Below are 21,619 nucleotides of genomic sequence, written 5' to 3'. Positions count from 1 at the left end.
CTAGATGAAGGGGGGACAGATGTTAGAGCAGCCTTGTACAATGCTCTTAAACGACTGCCTGAGACACCTGGTAAGATACAGATGTATTAGTAATTTACATATTAGTGGGCCAAGCACGTAGTGCGGAGGACCCCTTTTGTTTTTGTTAGTTTTATTATTATTATTACCCTTACTATTATTACCCTTATTGTTACCCGTATTACCCACGCAGTGGCAAAGGCCACTCATTGATATTGTACTTCATCTTCCGCCACTTTTTCTCCTGTGGCTTGACCGTGCAGTCGCTTTTTACGAAACTCGGCAGTATGGCAGAGGACTATGCCAAACGGCTAAAACACAAAGCTCGCAACAATCAGCAAAAGGGTGGCGCTGTAGGAAGCCTTTGAAAATGCTAACTTTGAACAGGTATAGCTCATGCTCTGTTTGAGGTACAGCCATGAAACCTGTATACACTTATGCGTCTCCTCATGCCGAACAACTTTTACACTCTGACTTTTGACCTCTGACCTTTAGTTCTCCCACCATTTTGAATTATATGAAAAACTGTAAAAAATCTATCTCCTCCTGGGATTTTTGCGTCACGTGCGCAAAACCTTTTTTACATAAACTTTGGACCAATACGGTCAAACTGTCTGGTCGGATTTTCTTTAAAGTGAAACATTATTTTTTAATAATTCACTGAATATTGCAGCTTTATGCAAATGCAGTTTGTAAAACGCTTAAACCCGCTTTTATTCTGGAATTTTTGTGTCACGTGCAAAGAACGTTTTTTTTTCATGAACTTTAGACCAATATCTAGAGATCTGTCAGATCGGATTTTCTTTTTAAATTGAAACATTCTTTTTTAATAATTTTTTAAAATATTTTTCAGCCTACATGCAAAGTCAAATTTTCATGATGAACTACTGTAGAGGGTTAGTCCAAATATCACTGAAACCAATCTTACCCCAATTGGCCTACTCGCTATATCATTTTGAAAGAAGGCACCCATAGACGAGTGGGATTTCAGAAAAATGTGATTGTTAGAGGCATTTGGGGGTAAAAGTGGGGTACCAGGCTATTTTACACAATTCAAGGGTGCTGAATCAGAAAAAAACGGGTACCCAAGCAAAGGTTTGAGTTTTTGACCTTCTAATTTGCATAACAAAGTGGCTTCCGAATTGTACATTTTGTACTATTTATTCAAGGGATTTTTATCTTTCACATTTTTTGGGGTATTCGTATAACCAGGCTTTTGGGAACACCCAAGACAGTTTTTGAGTTGCTTGATTCAGTTTAGATTTAGACATTTGATATCCATTTTATCAGACACGCCCCCCTTCCTATACAAACCCATTGTAACTCCATTTTAACCATGATAGATTTAATGAAAACACCCGTCCTTTTTTCTGGTGACTCCTGACGCCCTCCTAATACCTGAGCATGTTGTGTTTTGTCGATAACTCTTTTAGATTATTTTTAATACATTTTTTATTGAATTATGTTTTTTTTTTAATTACCCCCAAGAATTATAAAAAATAAACGAAGAAAGTAATCGAAAAAACAATACCTGTTTGTGTTTTGGGAGGGCGTCAGGAGTCATCAGAAAAAAATTATAGGTGTTTTCATTTAATCTATCATGGTTAAAATGTTTTATTTTTTATTTAAGTGAAATATCCCTTTCAATAGCAAGCAAAACTGACAAATAAAGTGTCCATATCTATGTTCTGAATGTCAGACAATGTGATTAAGGATTTTTTAATGTAATTAGGGTTAAGTCTATTCCAAAATATGCAAATTAGTGGCCAACATTACAGAAAACTGTTTAGTACTCAAAAGGGTCCACACACTTGCCCTATTTTTCTTTCTTTTCTACTTATAAGTATATTTGGCATTCATAGCACATCTAAAATACAAAAGTATATGATCACATGTACAGTAAAAGTACTGGGTAAAGTAGGATATCCATTTGACCCCTGGTGACCCAAAACACATGGAAGTGAATGGAGTGACATTCCATAAATAGTGTCATGGCGATTTCTGCCTTGTTCAACTCACCCCTAGAATGAGTTACTGCTACAAAACTGGTATTGACACCTGGGACTGGTCCCCTTGAACTATTGGATGTGTGAACCAAGATGGTGAGTGGTTCATGGGCCGAGTTATAGGAGACGGAAGTATACCACTAATATACCACTCCTGGTCAAATTGATCAAAATCAAATATCTGATATATTGAATCAAACTAACTGTCATCTAAATCTGTATTCTAGATGTCCTAATGATGCCAAAAATACAGATACGTAAGAAAGAAAATTAAATCAGGAGGATGCGTATGACCCCTTTGAGTACTAAACTGTTTTCGTTAATGGTGGCCTCTAATTTTCATATTTAGGAGTAAGCTTACCACTAATTACATTTAAAAAACTTTACACACATTGTCTAACCCTCAGAACATAGATATGTACATTGTATTTGTCACTTTTGCATGCTTTGTTATAGAGTTATTGAAGAACTAGAAAAATATTGTTCCTTCGAAACAATTGTGGGCTCGCTTCAAGCCAGAAAACAATGGCTATAAAAGCACAAAATGTCAAGATCGCAGGCAGTGCTCTCTTTGACGTTACTGACGTCAAAGATTGGTCCATTTTGTTCCAAAAATGTGTTGTGCAAAAGTTGACCCGCTGGTGGCGCTATAACAGGCCAATGTGAGAAGGTTGGTATCTGTTCCTTGACCTATTGGGAATGTGCTTGCAAGATTTCACGCACATCCCAGGCTGTGTTCATGATTTGAGGTGTTTTTGGCTTTGGACACTTTATCGCTGCTTGCAGCTATATTTATTATTATTATTTTATTATTTTATTGTATGCACTTCATAGGCATGTTAGATAAAGGTCCTTAGATTGCGTGTAGAATGTTTCATGCAAATTGCTAAAAAGAAATCCTAGAATAAAAACGGTTTTAAGCGTTTCACAAACTGCTCAAAATGATATAGCGCCCCCCTTTGGCCAATTGGGGTATGATTAGTTTTAGTGATATTTGGAATAACACTCTACATCTTTGCCAAATGCCATGAACATGCTACTTTGTATGTATGATTTAGAGGCAGAAGAATAATTTGCATAAAAATGCAATATTCATTGAATTATTTAAAAAAGCATGTTTCAATTTTAAAGAAATCCGATCTGACAGATCTTTAGATATCGGTCCAAAGTTCACGTAAAAAAAGTTTTGTGCATGTGACGCGAAAATTTCAGAATAAAAGCGGGTTTACGCGTTTTACAAACTGCTCAAATTGGCGGAAAATCTAAGGGCGGAGCTTACTTAACAACGACACAGATGTCTTCCGCTTGAGTCAAAGCACGCGTGTAACAAGTTGCATGTCTTCAAACGAAACGAGTCAAGACTTATGCCCGTTTAAAGTTTGAATTTTCAAACGCTTCGTATAGCGCCCCCCTTTGGCCGATTGGAATAAAATTGGTTTCAGTGATATTTGGACTAAACCTCTACATGTTTGCCAAATGCCATGAACGTAACACTTTGCATGTTTGATTTAGAGGCCGAAGAATAATTTGCATAAAACCGCAATATGAATTGAATTATTAAAAATTAATGGTTTAACGTACAAACTTCTCACCACATAGACTGTATAGGTATAGGTTCAAAGTTCATGTGAAAAAGGTTTTGTGCACTTGACGCGAAAATCCCAGGAGGAGATAGATTTTTACTGTTTTTCATATAATTCCGAATTGTGGGAGACCTAAAGGTCAGAGGTCAAAAGTTAGAGGGTAAAAGTTGTTCGGCATGAGGAGACGCATAAGTGTATACAGGTTTCATGGCTGTATGTATAACACAGCATGAGCTATACCTGTTCAAAGTTCGCACTTTCGAAGGCTTCCTACAGCGCCACCATTTGGCCGATTGCTGTAAAAAGTAATAGCACACGTCGCCACTGTAAGCTGAACACATTGATGTTTTTATTTTCATTTTCTCACTAAGTATGTAGGAGTAGAAAGGAACCGAAGTTCCCGTCTACTTACTAGATAAATAAACTAGAAGAGAAAATTTCTAAGAAATTTTAAGTGTGCCTGCAGCTCGCTAAGTCTGTGCAAGCGGTGCAAGTCTGTGTAGCGGTTGGTGTTAGCATTAGCGTTATTTCATTTGACGCAACCCGCGTGTCTGTATGACAAACGGTTCAAGAGATCAAGGGTCACTTCCTGTTTGGTGAGGGGCACTTCCTGTTTGGCGAAATAGGCCCCAATTAAGGTCATGGACGATTAATGAATTAAAGCTGCAAGCAGCGATGACCGGGCCCTCGCAGCTCTACCCACGTCACAAGGCCAGCAGCCAATCAGAAACCAAACAGGAAGTCAGCCATTTCGACTAATTAGTGGCGTTTTGGAGCATTTTTGGCCGTTATCACGGGTCGCACTTTAACGACAGTTTTTTGAGAAAAAATTGTTTTGTGAGAAAAAACTTTTTTGAGAAAAATAAATTTTGATAAAAAAAATGTGAGAAAAAAAAATTTTTTGAGAAAAAAAAATTTGAGAAAAAAAAATGTTGAGAAAAAAAAATTGAGAAAAAACATTTTTGAGAAAAAAAAATTTTGAGAAAAAACATTTTGAGAAAAAAAAATTTGAGAAAAAAATTTTTTGAGAAAAAAATTGAGAAAAAATTTGTTTGAGAAAAAAAAAATTTGAGAAAAAAAAATTGAGAAAAAAAATTTTTGAGAAAAAAAAAATTTGAGAAAAGATTTTTTGAGAAAAAATAAATTTGAGAAAAAAACATTTTGAGAAAAATAAATTTTGAGAAAAAAAAAATTTTGAGAAAAAAAAATTGAGAAAAAAAAAATTTTTGAGAAAAAAAAAATTTGAGAAAAAAAATTTTGAAGAAAAAAATTTTTGAGAAAAAAAAAATTTGAGAAAAATTTTTTTGAGAAAAAAAAAATTTGAGAAAAAAAAATTTTGAGAAAAAAAAATTGAGAAAAAAAAAATTTGAGAAAAAAAAAATTTGAGAAAAAAAAATTGAGAAAAAAAATTTTTGAGAAAAAAAAAATTGAGAAAAAAAATTTTGAGAAAAAAATTTTGAGAAAAAAAAAATTTTGAGAAAAAAAAAATTTTGAGAAAAAAAAAATTTGAGAAAAAAAGAATAGGTATGACACCAGCCGCGAGTCTGTACGACAAACGGTTCATGAGTTATAGAGGCACTTCCTGTTTGGTGAAGGGCATAGAGGGGGCGGGGCTTAATTAATTACAGCTCATCCCTATTGGTCGGAAAAAGACCAAAGTTGTGTGAGCATTTTACATTTTAAATGACGTTGCTAGGCAAAAGTGGCAGAGTTATGTGGCGCCAAAGTTTCTGGGTTTTTTTCGGAGTCCCCCATTCAAAGTCAATGGAGTTATTGGGCGTCGTTTTTTGCGAATTACATCGCAATCGTAACGCGGATCGGAAAGAAAAGTAATAGCACACCATTCCCGGCCGAGCCGCACATTTTGATGTATATATTGCGGGGGTGGCGTAAATCGTGCGGCAGTTATTACGTGCCGAAGTTTCCCCCATTCTAAGTCAATGGGGTTTTTTGGCGTCGTTTTTTGCGAATTACGTCGCAATGGTAACGCGGATCGGAAAGAAAAGTAATAGCACACCATTCCCGGCCGAGCCGCACGTTTTGATGTATATATTGCGGTGGTGGCGTTAATTGTGCGGCAGTTATTACGTGCAGAAATTCGTGGCGAAAGACTTAATGACTTAATTAATGACTTAAGTATGGCGGATTACAATAAGTGTTTTGCTATTGCATAGCAGGCACACTTAATAAATAAATAATGACAATATCTAAAGTGTGCTCGCCAGGTACTGGCGAGCCCACAAATAGTGCAAAATCTGCAGCCATTTTGATATGCAAATAAGAAGGTTAAAAACTTGGAATTTTGCTTGGGTACCCGGTTTTTCAGATTCAGCACCCTTGAATTATGTAAAATGGCCAGGTACCCCACTTTTACCCCCAAATGCCTCTAACCTCCTTATAGAAGGCCTTTTTTCTGAAATCCCACCGACTAAGTACATTACATGAAACCTTTTTTTTAAATGACTGGTCAATTATGTGTGACTGCCGTAGTGTAGAGGCTAGTGCCTGTGCCTGATATACAGAAGGTTGTGAGTTCAAACCCCACGTCCGGTTGAGTTGATGTTAACATCCTGGATCCCCATGGCATGTGGGTATGTCAAACCATAGACATAGAAAGGTAGACGCCTCCTTCGGCTGGGGGGCGTATGCAATGAGCAACTAAGGCATACATGGGCAACTGGCAGCCCAGGGGCCACATGCGGCCCCCACCTTCACTTAATGCGGCCCGCAGGTTAATATTGGAGGACAGATATATTATTGATTTCAGCTGTTACAATTCCAAACATGGAAAAAATGACCAGCTTTAATTACTTCAGTCTATATTAGTAGCTTAATGACTACTATTAAAATGTTATTGTATTTTTTTTTTGTCCAATGATCCATAGGGACAATTTGTATATAAGTTCATAAAGTTGACATAAGAACATATAAATGCATTTGAAATTGTAAAACAAAAGAAGAAAAAAAAAAAGGTACTTTTCGGGATTCCAATTCAAAACGATCTACAAGCTCAAAATGCGTTGCCCTGCGACGTGTTTTGAGCTTGTAGATTGGCTATTTTTGCTATGTATTGTGGCCCTCTGGAGTGAATGTGAAAATGTAGTGCCCTCTCCATCGTCAAAGTTGCCCACCCCTGAACTAAGGGAATCTTCGTCGTTTCCGTGTTCATTGCTTCCGCGTGCGTCACACATACGGAAGTCGGTAAGCTAATCAGAGGCAAGTAGGGGCTGGTCTTTACGTATGTAGCCTATAAGAACAGCTGAGCAGGGCAACATCTGAACTGGCTCTGTTGAATTGAATTTACACAATTCCTGGGAGCTTCTCAATTATATGCACTGTGCAACTAAAGCACATGTATGTAATCCAGGTCCAGTGACTACTGGCCAATTGTGATTAGCCAGTAGTCACTTTGACTGACAGCGTTCCCTTAGTTTTTTCAGGAAGTCCGGACTAGAACTTTTGCACATCGCTCCAATTAACTACAGAGGCAAACGAGGCATCTAGCTCTTTATATCTTTGTGTCAAACTCTTTAATGTTGACACGTCTGATCTAACTCCGGATCACGTTCATGTTTAAAATGAGCCCTTCTCTACCGGCCATTATTTTTCTGTTCTTAGTGAAAGAAAATATGATCACTCGAAAATGTCAGAAATACTCAGATTACATTTACTCAGATTGATTTCACCCCACGCCTCCAAAATATGAAAAAAATAAATTCAATAAAATCAAGGCACTATAACTTTTTTTTTTCTTTTTTTAACAAACATGATTGACAGAATCTGTGGCTGTCTAGTTTAGTGTTCAGGGCATTTGCCTTTCACGCAGAAGGTTGTTGGATCAAATCCCACCTGCGGTTGATATAAGTATAAATGAAATTTGGTAGACTTGTGCAGTTTGGGTCCTTGAACAATGTCTGATATTGAGCCTTCCCAAAAATGCCCCTCCTTGATGCGTATTTTAATATCCGCCATTACTAAATAATGTATTTTGCATCATAACTCCTGAACCAGGCATTATAATACAAACTGTGATGTCTACACCTATGTTGTGATGGCCAAGGATTGCAATGATATCATGTACCAGCTCAGTGGCCTAGTGGATTGAGTGTCTGCCCTGAGACTGGGAGATCGGGGTTCAAACTCCGATCGGGTCATACCAAAGACTCTAAAAAATGGGACCCAGTGCCTCTTTGCTTGGCACTCAGCATCAAGGGTTGGATTGGGGGTAAGTCCCTGCGACATACTAGCGTCATGTCCAGCGGGTGTACTATACATCAAGCTGCCTCACGCTACAAAAACAGGAGAGAGGCTCCTGCCCTATGAGACTCATGGCTCGGCCGAGTCATATATGGCTCGGCAAGGCTTACTTTCTTACTATGTATAGCATCATAAACTGTCCAGGTGAATAGTATCATAGTATTTTATGTCTGTTGCATATACAGTCTTTTGCATACATGTTATGTAGAGGCCAATTTGTGCTTTTACCTAATACCTAACTCCACCGATTAGTTTAAAACTTTGTATGCACACTTCCCAGAGGCCAAGGAAAAACCTGTGACCTGCATTTCTCACATCTGCCATTTATACCAGAAGGCCGACTTATCAGTATGTAAAACCCATTCTTCGATATTACTCCTTCAGATTTTATCCGAAAATCACACAAATCAGTACACAGTATCTCTACAGTGATGTAATCATGACGGATTTGTCCGATATCATAATATCTAATTGGCTAACATAGAATTCCAAGGTTTGCAGGATTGCTCCTTTTTGAACACATGTCTCAAATCATGAACACAGCCTGCTTTGTGTGTGAGATTTTGCACACACATTCCCACTAGGCCAAGGAACAGATGCCACCCTTCTCACATTGGCCTGTTATAGCACCACCAGCGGGTACAACTTTAGCAAAACCCATTTTTTAAACAAAATGCCTCAAATCCCGCATGCAGCGTCCGATTGCCGTGAAAGGCCCAAGAACGCACGGCCCTTTTCACTTTGGCCTATTATAGAGTCACCAGTAGGCAAAAAAAAAACACACACATTACCTGCCGGAGACCTGTTTGGAAGAACACTTCTTCTAGTTTTACTTAGATTTCTTCTTTGCTTTCCCTTGATGCTTTTTTGCTTTCCTGCTTTTTCTGGCTTGGCCACTTTATCGCTGCTTGCAGCTATATTTATTTTTGTTGTTGTTGTAGTTGTGACCTAACTATCCAATCAATCACTTTTTTTGAAACTTGCTGTAATGATGGTAGAGGGTCATGGAAAATGGCCAAGAAATGAAACTGGATCTCAACCTTAGGCCAATGGTGCCGCTATAGCACACTCAATTGAGAATGCTAACTTTGAATAATGTTGAGGTATAACTCATGCCCTGTTCGAGTTTCAGCCATTAAACCTCAATACACACATCCTCATGCCGAACAACTTTGCCACTCTGACTTTTGACCTCTGACCTTTAGATCTCCCACCATTTTGAATAATATGTGCACGTCAATGCTTCATTTATAGGGCGGGGGGACTCACCCTAACTCACACACTCTCACACACTCTCTCTCTCTCTCTCTCTCTCTCTCCAACATAGGTGCAGACAATGAGAGGATAAACTGGGAACCAGGTATGCCAACTTCACTTCCCACTATGAGCAGAAGTTAATTAAAGCACGCTTTATTGTCACATCACTGGTCTACATAAGTAAAACACGTGTGAAATTAGTTTTTGTGCCGAGTTCCCATCATATTATCATTTTTATAGGAGAAAGATAGGGGGGAAGAGGGGCAAGGGGGTAACAAAAAACTAGACGAAAGAAGAAATGATCTACATTTACACATGGTACCTGAGATAATATATAAAGGTGTGTGAGCATAGCAGCCAGATGTATACTGTGTATACTATATACTTAAATACATGATATATATATATATATACACACACACACACACACACACACACACACACACACACACACACACACACACACACACACACAGTGGCGTCAGTTCAGAAAAAAGCTAAGATATGGCAACATGGCTGGTGTGTTATCACCAGTCATGATGCCATACCTTAGCAACAGGGGCATGATACATTTTAATCAGTACATTTTATTTTTTTGCAGTTTCTAAGGTTTCTTGGGCTGGATATGGCAGCCTGGAACGGTTGTTCAAGTGCAACTATGTTAGTAAATGTGCCACAATTAACAATAATGCATTGCACCTGTGCATCTGACCTACGGAACCTGGGAATATACCATTTTGTCAAGATAGGGAGAATAAAAGTGTGGAGAATATAATTATAATACCTTGTTAAAGTGACCATTCTGTAAAAGTTTGCATTTGTAGTTATTCTACTGTAATTTTACAACATAATAACCAGCACAGATAGACAAAGAGACATTCATGGATTTATATTTAAAAGTAACTTTTTATTTCCCCCCCCCCCCCTGGAAACGTATGCACGCACGCACGCGCATGCACGCGCACACACACACACACACACACACACACACACACACACACACACACACACACACACACACACACACACACTATAGTGGAATTTCTGAAAAATGTGATTGTTAGAGCATTTTGGGGTAAAAGTTGGGAACCAGTCTATTTTACACAATTCAAGGGTGCTGAATCTGAAAAAAATGGTTACCAAGCAAAATTTTGAATTTTTGACCTTCTAATTTGCATAACAAATTAGCTGCAGAATTGTCAATTTTACAGTAAACTATTTCTTCAAGGGATATTTCACTTTCAAAAAACCTTTAGTAATTTTATCTTCTAATCAAGCTTTTGGGAACACCCAGGACAGTTTTTGAGTTGTTTGATTCAGTTTAGATTAGATATTTGATATTCATTTTATCAGACACGCCCCCTTCCTATACAAACCCATTGTAACTTCAGACTCCATTTTAACCATGATAGATTTAATGAGAACACCCGTCCTTTTTTCTGGTGACTCCTGATATGCTCCTAATACGTGAGCAGGTTATGTTTTGTCAATAACATTTTTTCATTTATCTTTAATAAGTTCTTAATTGTATTGTATTTCTTTCATTTTCCCAAATAATTATAGAAAATAAACTAAAAAGGTTATCGATAGAACACTGCCTGTTTGTGTATTAGAATCTATCATGGTTAAAATGTTTTATTTTTATTTAAAAGGGATATTTCACAAAAAACATAGATTCAATGAAAACACCCATCCTTTTTTTTCTGGTGACTCCTGACGCCCCTCTTAATACACGAACAGGCAGTGTTTTTTCGATAACCTTTTTAGTTTCTTTTAATAATTATTTGGGAAAATGAAAAATAAACAAATACAAAAAATACATTATTAAAAAGAAATGAAAGGAGTTATCGAAAGAACACGACCTGCTCACGTATTAGGAGGGCGTCAGGAGTCACCAGAAAAAAAGGACGGGTGTTTTCATTAAATCTATCATGGTTAAAATGGAGTTTGAAGTTACAATGGGTTTGTATAGGAAGGGGGCGTGACTGATAAAATGAATATCAAATATCTAAATATAAACTGAATCAAGCTGTCCTGGGTGTTCGCAAAACCCTGATTATATGATAAAATGATGAAAAGTTTTTTGAAAGAGAAATATTGCTTGAATAAATAGTTCAAAATGTACAATTCGGTAGCCACTTTGTTATGCAAATTAGAAGGTCAAAAACCTCAAAATTTTGATTGGTACCAGGTTTTTTCAGATTTTGCGCCCCTAAATTATGTAAAATGGCCTGGTTCTCCACTTTTACCCCCAAATGCCTCTAACCTGCTAATAGAAGGCCATTTTCAGAATTTCCGCCTGACTATACCTCCTGTGGAGGTGTGCACTATCAATACCTCAATATTGTTTTGGTTTTGATTTCATTAGTCTGTCTGTCTGTCTGTCTGTCTGTCTGTCTGTCTGTCTGTCTGTCTCTCTCTCTCTCTGTCTCTCTCTCTCTCTCTCTCTCTCTCTCTCTCTCTCTCTCTGTCTCTCTCTCTCTCTCTCTCTCTCTCTGTCTCTCTCTCTCTCTCTTTCTCTCTCTCTCTGTCTCTCTGACTCTCTCTCTCTCTCTCTCTGTCTCTCTCTCTCTGTGTCTCTCTCTCTCTCTCTCTCTCTCTCTCTGTCCTCTCTCTCTCTCTCTCTCTCTCTCTCTCTCTCTCTCTCTCTCTCTCTCTCTCTGTCTCTCTCTGTCTCCCCCTATCTTTCCCTATCACTCTTCTCCTCAAACCTAAGATCAAGAGGGTGCAATTCCTGAAGAAATAAGGTAAGCTTAGTACAGATGTGTTAACGTGCTTATTATTCTAACCTATAATGTTTTCAGATACATATTTGAGTGTGCTGATTACATTTACAATGACTAATACACAGTCTGGACCTTCATCCTGAATGACATTCAAAACAAAGTAGTTCTAAAACAGCTGTGTTTGGAGGAATGCGCAGCAATGGGACTCAAACAGGTGAATGTAATCAATCCGGCCAGATTAATTAGCTTAAAGGAGCTATAGTCAACGTTTTCTTGAAATGGATGCTAAAATAAAAATAATGTTTCGAAAATATAAGAATATGCTTCATATATGTGTTTCTGTTCAAAATGTCCACAAAAAGCGTAAACTAATGGTAAAATAATAATTTTGGCCTTTGTCAGACCGATACTTTGTTTACATCCTAGTCTATTCTTTTATATGGATTGATAGGATGTAAACAAAGTGTCAGCCTGACAATTGCCAAAATCATTATTTTATTATTACATTTCACACTTTTTGTGACATTTTTGAACAGAAACACATACATGAAGCATATTTTTTTATAAAATATTTTCAAACTTTATTTTAATTTAGCATCTGTTTTTTCAAGAAAAAGTTGACTATAGGTCCTTTAATTATTATTGCCTTTTTTTTGTATTATTGCCGGCGACGCCAGCAGGCATCATAGCCTAGTATGTGCTATGCGCCTTGACCACTAGGCCAGCGGGCGCCCTGAAGTGATTATTAATAATAATAATTATAATAATAATCATTCACCATGCTTTCTTTCCCCTGGTAGCGACTACAGTTCATAATATCCAATGACAATCCTGGCAATGATCAGATAAACCTGTACGGTGTTTGCCTATCAAATGCATTTCATTTAATTCACTGTTTCCCAGTCTTAATGACCTCCTCTCACCTACTTCTCATACTGTACAGTACGTTCTGTTCTCACCCGCTATTCTTTGAATTTGATGAAGATTCCTTCCTTCTCCTCCATATCAACATTACTGACATTCATGTAGAAATCATTTAGCTAATCTTATGGGCTTTAAAGTTGTCTTGTTTTGTGTGTTGTCATCACAATGGCATGTTCAAAAATTGTGCTTGATGTGCCTCATGCATTTCATGTTTGTGATACATCCTATCTCTTGTACCTCTCTTCTGTGACAGACGCAAGACCAAGATGTGCATTGGAGGAGGTCTATTATGTGCCCTAATTGGTGTTATCCTGCTGTTGGTTGGCATTCCGACCCACTACTGGTTGCAGTACGAAGAGCGCGGGTAAGCCATATATACCAGGGGCTTATGGAAGGAAATCAGATGCAAAGGCACAGCATGTTTCACTGTAGAAACACCTTTCGAGTATGGTAAAATCCTCTACTACTCTAATCCTATCTATTGTATCATCTATCTATAATTCCACAAATTAGAAATGACTGTGCGTGCTTGTGTACATGTAATCTCTCTGTCTGTCTGTCTGCTGTCTGTCCAACGCATTTCCACTCCCATGCCACCAAACGGGTGACGACTCATTTGAAGCGACGTTGCATGTGACGATTATGTGACATCAAATGTTGCAGTATTGACATACTGTATATGTATTCTCCTAAACCCTATCTTTCAATATGTTGGTCTGTAGGCCTATGTGTTCATCCTTGAAGTTTTATGATGTTATGAGGGGAACACCACAAACCAGTTATGCTAGGGCACCTAAAAGGTCAGCAGTGGCCCTAGAAATCAATTAATCTGAATCAGAATCTTTTTGTATTTTTTATTTTATTTTGTGTGTGCTCCATCGTTTGTAATTTATTTATTTATTTTTGAAAAGAGAGGATATAGAAAGAAAAGAAAAAGAAAACATAACAGTATGCAAACTGGTTAAATCAAAGATGCAGATATACAGAGCATGTAATAGCCAGGTAGGCCTACGTGATGTTTAGAACATTAGCTTGTAATACTTTAGCATGTGTATGCTATTATAAACACTTAGGTAGACAGTTAGCCCTCTTTTCAATGTTAACACATTTATTTAAATTACTTAACTTGTCTGCTAACAACAAAGGTATTTCTATTTATGATTCAATCATTAACCCCTGTTCTATCCCCCCAACCCCCCCCCCCCCCCCCCCCCCCCCCCCGTCTCCATCCCCAGCAATAGCACTCATTTCCATGGGCGTCATTCTAATCCTGTTGGGGGTGTTATGCGTCATTGGCTTCCTCATTGGCATGAAGTCTTATGCCCAGAATTCAAAGCCCTCCAAGGCTGCAGGGATAATGTTCCTTTTCTCCTGTGAGTCTTCACACACATGTTAAGTATAGAGTATACACAGCAAAACTGTGTTTATGTCTGTGTACAAATGAACCTTTACTGTGTCGTTTCTCAAAGTAAGGTCCATTTCTACAAATTAACACTGACAAATTAACACTGAGGATTGTACTGTGTACTGTACACACACACACACACACACACACACACACACACAAACACACACACACACACACACACACACACACACACACACACAAACACACACACACACACACACACACACACACACACCACACACACACACACACAACACACACACACACACACACACACATTAAATGATTAATAATGTTAACCGGTATCCCTGATCTCCCACATTTCCTAGCTGCTACTGTTGCAGTGAGTATGGTCATCTATACCGCTATAGCGGGTACCAACTTGGATATGGCGTATATGATGAAGGCTATTGAGCACTGGAGCTTCTCCTGGTCTTACGTGCTAGGCTGGATGGCTTCATTCATGATCTTGTTGGCAGGTAAGGGCACACAGAACCCACATGACATGCTGCTCTCCAAAGATAAAACATTTTGTCAAACAACCTTACCAATGAGACTCACACAACATTTGCCAATGTGAAAGTTTATAGTCTCTAAGTGGTTTTCTAGTCTCCTGTTCTGTGCTCCTGTTAGTGTTGTTACTGTTACCATACCAGTCTGCATTTTGGTGGTATAGCAGAAAAAGAGTTTGACCCTTTGTTGGTTTTGACTCTGGGTTGAAAGTGATCTGTGGCGCTGCCTCTGGTGTTGTAATTATGGACATCCTTATAAAGTATTTTGACAGGTACTTGGGTATCATAGTGGTGTAGTGTATCTTGTACACCAGGCCCATTGCAAGTTGCTGTACTCTGTCATCTACTCTGAGCCACCCCACTCTTAACTGGTGAGTAGCGGTGAGGTGAGTCTGATAGGGAAGGTTAAGCAGGACCCTAATTAGTTTATTTTGGGCTGTTTGGAGTTTAGTTTTCAGGGCTTGTGGGGCGTCACGATACCATACGTGGACTCCGTAGTCAAAGAGGGGCTGGATTATTGCACCAGCTATGGTCTTCAGTGTGTTGAAATTGACCATTGGAGCGATCCTCTGTAGGAAACAAGTTTGTTGGTTGATTTTATTTATTACTTTAGAAGTCATCTTTTCACTGGAAAGATTAGCTTCAATGATACATCAAGTAAGAGATTTCGTTTTTTCGTGTTATGACCTTGTCACCCACTTTGATTGTGAAGTTATCGACTTTTTTGAGGTTATGATTTGATCCAAAGAGGATGGACTCAGTTTTTCTCAGGTGAATTGATAATTTGTTGTCATTAAGCCATGTGCAGATCTTACTTAGTTCAGAGTTAAGTGTCTTTTCAACCTGCAAGTGGTCCTTGCCCGAGACTAGGAGAGCCGAGTCATCCGCGAACAGGAACAGGTTGCAGTCACAAGCAGATGCCATGTCGTTCACGTATATTAGGAACAACAGAGGTCCCAGTATGCTACCTTGAGGAACACCACAGCTTACTGGGAGGGGGGGGGGGGGACAGGGTACCGTTAATCTCCACCACCTGTTCCCTCCCCACCAGGTAAGATTGCATCCAACTCACTGCTGTGCTGTCAAGACCGATGGCTTTTAGTTTCTCAATCAGAATAGAATGATTTACGGTGTCAAATGCCTTCTGGAGGTCCATCATGACCATGCCGCTATATTTGCCGTCATCCGCTTCGCGTTTGATTTGGTCAGTCAAATAGAGAAGGCATGTGTCAGTGGAATGAGATTTTCTGAATCCAGATTGGAACTCGTAAATCAGATTATTCTCATCGAGATATCTTGCAATCTGTTCATAGACTATTTTCTCCATGACTTTGGATATGGAGCTAAGAATGGAAACGGGACGGTAGTTTCCAGGGTCTAGTTTGCTACCTTTTTTATGCAGGGGGGTTACTTTTGCTAGTTTGAAGTCCTGTGGGACATGACCCTGTTCGATGGAAAGGTTAATTATGTGGGTAATGATTGGAGCAATGGTGGCGGCTGAATCTCTGAGAAATCTAGCTGGAATTTTATCAAGGCCAGTGGCCTTGTGTTGAGGTAGGGCGCTCAATTTCTTAAATACTTCATCAGTTTTCACTGTGGCAAGTTTAAAACTGTCTTTTCTGACGCCCAGTTTATTGTAGAATTTCTTAACAAATTTTACACCATACTGCCCAGATGGGGCGACCAGTCTTTCGACCAGTGAACGGGCTGTGGTGGTAAAGGTTAGCCACTTCACATTTGTCAGAAATGAGAGCGGCGTCCGTTTTGATGTTTATGCTGTGGCATATGGTTTTAGGTTTTAAGCCTAATTGGTTGTTAAGCAACTTCCATAGGACTCGTGGTTTGTTTTTGTATTCGTCAATTTTGTCGTCGATGTAGTTTTTTTTTGGCGGATCTAACTAGGGCGGTCGTCAGGTTTCTAAGTTTCTTGCACTGAGCAGTAAGATGCTTGATGTGGATTTTGAGGTCTTCAAAACTTTAATAACACAATTTTTCCCACAATTTCCGCCTAAACCATATAGTTTCTTTTAGTTCCGTGGCACCAAGAAACATCAGAGACACAAAACACAACAACTAACACTGACAAGACCCTAAGGATTCAGGAAATGTATAATGTGCCCAGAATGAAATACTATGGGTAAATTATACGTTTCCTGAATCCTTAGGGTCATGTCTGTATTCCAGTTGTTGTGTTTTGTGTCTCGGATGGTTCTTGATGCCACAGAACTAAAATAAACTATATGGTGTTAGGCGGAAATTGTGGGAAAAATTGTGTTATTAAAGTTTTGAAGAGCTCCAGTGACCACTGTACTAATACTGTCATACATATTCACAAAAGGGCTTGAATTAAAGCTCAAAAGTGTCCCCTTAAAAATAATACCAAACATATAATTTAAAACTTTTCAATATGTCCTGAACATGAGCCAATATCAAGAAATGCATGAATGAAAATCTGAGGAAAATAACAAAATGTCAAAATAATATATAAAGCTACTCCTATGGAAAGGCTATCATATTTAAATTGACTTATATTGACCCAAACAACAATTTAGTTTAGGTAAGGTTTTGCCAACTCACGGTAACAATATCTCGTCTGGCCCAAGGACTATGTCCTCTTTTAGTGAACAGAGACCTACCAGAACCGTGTATTTGAAGCAGAATTATCCTGCAGTAGAAAAAGCTAGGTTGTAAAAGCTGAATCTTATGTAATCTAAAATATAAATATAACTATAGGCTAGTCCTTGTTGAACCCATGTGTGCACCCTGTCATATTAGCACAACTCCAGAAACAAAGACACAAGGAACAATACAGTATCTTAAACCATACAGCCAGGATGTTGCACTGTTCAACTGACTCCCCTGACTGTTGACGGACCGATGCTAGTACACACATAGGTTGCATTATCATGTATATTATGTATACAGAGAGAATTTCTCCATATGGATTAGTATAGTAATAGTTGTATTATGTTAGTTAGTGCTTTTTACAGTGACCTGTGTATCAGTGTATTGTGTCTGTATGTTGTGTTTTAACCACAGCACAAACAAAGTTCTGAAATGAAAATAACATTTGAACAGTAATTATAATGAGAACTTTAAGAAATTCTTCCAAACATCCTTGACTGAACGACGGCACCCTACGTCTGTTGCAGGTATCTTTACCATGTGTGCCCACCGCATAAGGAAAAAGAAGAATGGACATCAGGACGGAGATTCCAATGGCCAGGGTGCATCCGGGGCAGAGACTTCCAGACTCCATGGCCAAGGTGAGTCCTCGACCTCTGTTTAATGTTTTACCTTAAAATGCCTCCATGAGGACTTCACAAAATGACACATGCTGACCCTTTGGTAGCCCTGAATCATGACCGTTGCAAATCTGTGTCCTGCCCACCACCTAATAATTGCCTCTTCCACATTACTTGTGCTTAAGTCTCCAAATATTCATATTAAAACGTGTTGTATTATAGTATTATTATAGCCAGCAAGTATTATAATATAGGTAGCCTATAACACACTAGCTGTATTTGACAGTAACTGGATGAGGATACAGCCAGTAGCAATACAGCCAGCCAATGAAGACGGTCGGGGGCACGGTTTGGATTACTAAGGGAGTATTAGATGGTGGAAGATCTGTGCAGTCGCCCAAGTATCTTGAGTTGTAAGGCCAGGTACACTGGCTAGATCTAGGTAAGCTCTCTGGGAGAGGTTTGAAGAGTGTCTCTGGGGATCATTGTGTCCTCTGAGTTAACCCGAAGATCGTTATGCCTTTATGTCTTTGGCTGCACTGCTGGTGTCATCACTGTGATGTCACTGTGCGCCAGTCATATCCATATATGGAGCCCAGATGTCGGTCATTCCCAAAGATATTGATGATGTCAGGTTATGATGTCAGGCTTGGATTTTTCGGTTATCTCCATATATGGAGTTCCAGGAGGGAGTCTATGATGTCACACTTGGGTATGTCAGTTATCTCCATATGTGGGGATGCCAGGGTGGAATAGGTCATACTAATACAGTAGGTTATCTCCGTATATTTCATGCATCGTGAACACGGTCTAATTCGTGGTGGTATCCATTTATGACTAATGCTGGCAAAAATGCTACGAAACGTTTTTTGCGCTGCCATCATGTTGTTAGTTTGTCAAACATTTTGTCAAACAACCTTACCAATGAGACTCACATAACCTTTGACAGTGTGAAAGTTTATAGTCTCTAAGTGGTTTTCTAGTCTCCTGTTCTGTGCTCCTGTTACTGTTACAACTGTTGTAATAGTTTCCCCTACCAGTCTGCATTGGGGTCCACTATATAATTGTATTAGTTTTGTCCTCCTTTTGTGAACAGAGCCCTAGAACAGTGTATTTGAAGCAGAATTACCCTGCAGTAGAAACTTTAAGAAATTCTTCCACACAACCTTGACTGAACGACGGCACCCTACATCTGTTGCAGGTATCTTTACCATGTGTGCCCACCGCATAAGGAAAAAGAAGAATGGACGTCAGGACGGAGATTCCAATGGCCAGGATGCATCCGGGGCAGAGACTTCCAGACTCCATGGCCAGCGCGAGTCCTTGACCTCTGTTTAATGTTTTACCTTAAAATGCCTCCATGAGGACTTCACAAAATGATGCACGCTGACCCTTTGCTAGCCCTGAATCATGACAGTTGCAAATCTGTGTCCTGCCCACCACCTAATAATTGTCTCTTCCACATTAGTTGTGCTTAAGTCTCCAAATATTCATAAACTCTTTTTGGTATTATAGTTTTATAGCCAGCAAGTATTATAACATGGGTGGCCAGCCGGGGTGCCTGATGGAGGTGAAAGGACCCATTCAATGTCCAACCCGGGAAACTCAAATATCTACAGAGAGGAAATGTTACCATGCCGATTTATCCTGCAGTACTGGGCTTTCCCAGTCTGAGTCCTATTCAACATTACAATTATTGTTGTGGCCACGTACTCACAAGAAATAACATAAAAAATCATACACTTTTTAATTTTAATTTCAATACACTTAAACCACACTGTAGCCTTAAAGGTACAAATGTGTCAGGCGTTTATTATGATTTTGTAGTTCCAAGTTTAAGTATAGACAGTGAAATTAAAATACAAAAGTAATATCCGATATTTGTACTTGTATGTCCAAGTTTGCTTGTAGCCAACTGGCATTTTAGGCAGTTTGTAGAGAAGTGTAGAGAATTAAATTCCAAAATTAGTGCTTCATTTTGGTGTAAGCCAAGGGGACGGTCACCATTTTACATTTTAGTTTTAGCCTTCGGCTACTTAGATAACATGCTACGATGACATGACTAATGCCTCATTCTAAAACGGCTAGTTCCATTCCTTGATTCTGATTGACTGGGTGCCATGGTATACCTGAGACTGTAACCCATACCTTGAATCAGTTTATATCAAAGCCAGGTGCGTTATTTCTTTCCACTGTGCCGTGAGGCTGAACTAGAGAAGCGAGCGTTTGATTTCCTCTCAAATCCTGCCGTGCGGGTGCTTCTAAGCACCGCCCGCATGCATAGGACAGTGACTGAATGGCTCCGGGCGGGGCTTGTAAAGGCAACAAGCGCCCTCTATTCTCCAGGCACCACTCGGCTGTTTAGCTTAGGTTGCTATGCTAGCGTTTTTTATGTGATACATAGCAGCTAAATCTGGATGAAAATAAACATGTTTATGGATCGAATATGGTTCTTAACATGAGACTGATCTAACACAAGTGTTGTTTCCCTATTTGTTTTTTGCAAAAAGAATGACGTGACTTTGTAAACACACACTGGCTTAAGTCCCGTTCCTGCTGGTAAACGCAAGGATATGTCTCTTCCTGGTGGCGGACAAGGAAGGTTAGGCGGTGGCGGAGAAGTGTACTTTTTTCTTTAAATAATGCAATGCTATGATATTCATGTTGCAATATTGTGACCGTTTTAGAAAAGCAATAAGCCACGCGAGGCTTCTGGCTTATTGCTTTAATGCCTAACTGCCCACCATGGCCTGGTGGGACCTAACCACTTTTCTTTTTCTTTTTCCCCCTTTCTTTTTTATTACACACGTCAGGGAATTTCTAGACTGTACTGTGATTCATATTATACATTGTGTGTATGTATTTGTGTAAAGACTCATACTGTTGCTGTCGGGCAGAAACCAGCTACAGTAAATTCATTCAACTTTTGTATTTGTTTAATAAGTGTTATTGAACACCCTTTATATCTGTGTGTGGGTTTCACAAATAGTGAACCAATGAAAAGCATTAAAACACACGTCTGATAAGCCTCGTAACTCCATTGGTCAAACCACCTAACCCCAGTGCGTTTGGTGGTGCCCGGCCGGTGCTATGACCTGTTTTGGACTGATGAGGCAGTATTTCATTTGTGTTTTTTTATTTTATTTATTATTAAGTTAATATTTTGTCTGGTTTCTGCCCGACAGCAGAGGTATATTTGTTTCTTTGGTCAAACAGATTAGTAAATTGCCTGCCTCTGTCTGCTTGAACTGCTGTATTAAGAGTGATGAAACATGATGACACATGATATCTAGATGGGTCAGACTAAAAAAAAGTGCTTAAGAAATCGTGGGATGAAAAATAAAGACTGCGGTGCATTCATTTAGGATCTTAAAAAATATATCTACAGAGAGGAAATGTTACCATGCCGATTTATCCTGCAGTAGTGGGCTTTCCCAGTCCTTACTGAGTCCTATTCAACATTACAATTATTGTTGTGGCCAGGTACTCACAAGAAATAACATAAAAACTACTAATGTGTCAGGCGTTTATTATGATTTTGTTTAAATAGACATAATGAAATTAAAATACAAAAGTAGTATCCGATATTGTACTTCGGTCCAAGTTTGCTTGTAGCCAGCTGGCATTTTAGGCAGTTTGTAGTTTAAGTGTAGCAAAATTAAAATACAAAATTAGTGTTTAAT

At 38.8% G+C, this 21,619-nt stretch overlaps 2 protein-coding genes across 2 annotated transcripts in view; both read left to right on the top strand.

The window, feature by feature from the left end:
* The window catches only part of LOC308298120 (uncharacterized protein), a gene marked incomplete at its 3' end in the record, with an annotated part of 30,716 nt that extends 17,577 nt beyond the window's left edge, over positions 1 to 13,139 (top strand). The window contains exon 9 of the mRNA XM_080741677.1: positions 13,025 to 13,139. Coding sequence (XP_080597803.1) covers positions 13,025 to 13,139 — 115 coding nt within the window. The remainder of the gene's footprint in view (positions 1 to 13,024) is intronic.
* Positions 10 to 20,609, top strand: LOC308297717 (lens fiber membrane intrinsic protein-like). The gene is made up of 8 exons (XM_080741272.1): positions 10 to 70; positions 9,192 to 9,224; positions 11,838 to 11,868; positions 13,025 to 13,221; positions 14,007 to 14,144; positions 14,509 to 14,658; positions 17,844 to 17,957; positions 19,138 to 20,609. The coding sequence occupies exons 5-8, from the start codon at positions 14,024 to 14,026 to the stop codon at positions 19,272 to 19,274; spliced, it is 522 nt and encodes a 173-aa protein (XP_080597398.1). The 5' UTR covers positions 10 to 70; positions 9,192 to 9,224; positions 11,838 to 11,868; positions 13,025 to 13,221; positions 14,007 to 14,023; the 3' UTR covers positions 19,275 to 20,609.
* Positions 20,610 to 21,619: the final 1,010 nt, after the last annotated feature.

This window comes from Nannobrachium achirus, assembly GCF_963921795.1.
Source record: "Nannobrachium achirus genome assembly, chromosome: 14".
NCBI classification, from domain to species: domain Eukaryota; kingdom Metazoa; phylum Chordata; class Actinopteri; order Myctophiformes; family Myctophidae; genus Nannobrachium; species Nannobrachium achirus.
Note: the sequence above shows the minus strand (reverse complement) of the source record. Positions and strands in the feature narration are given on the sequence as shown.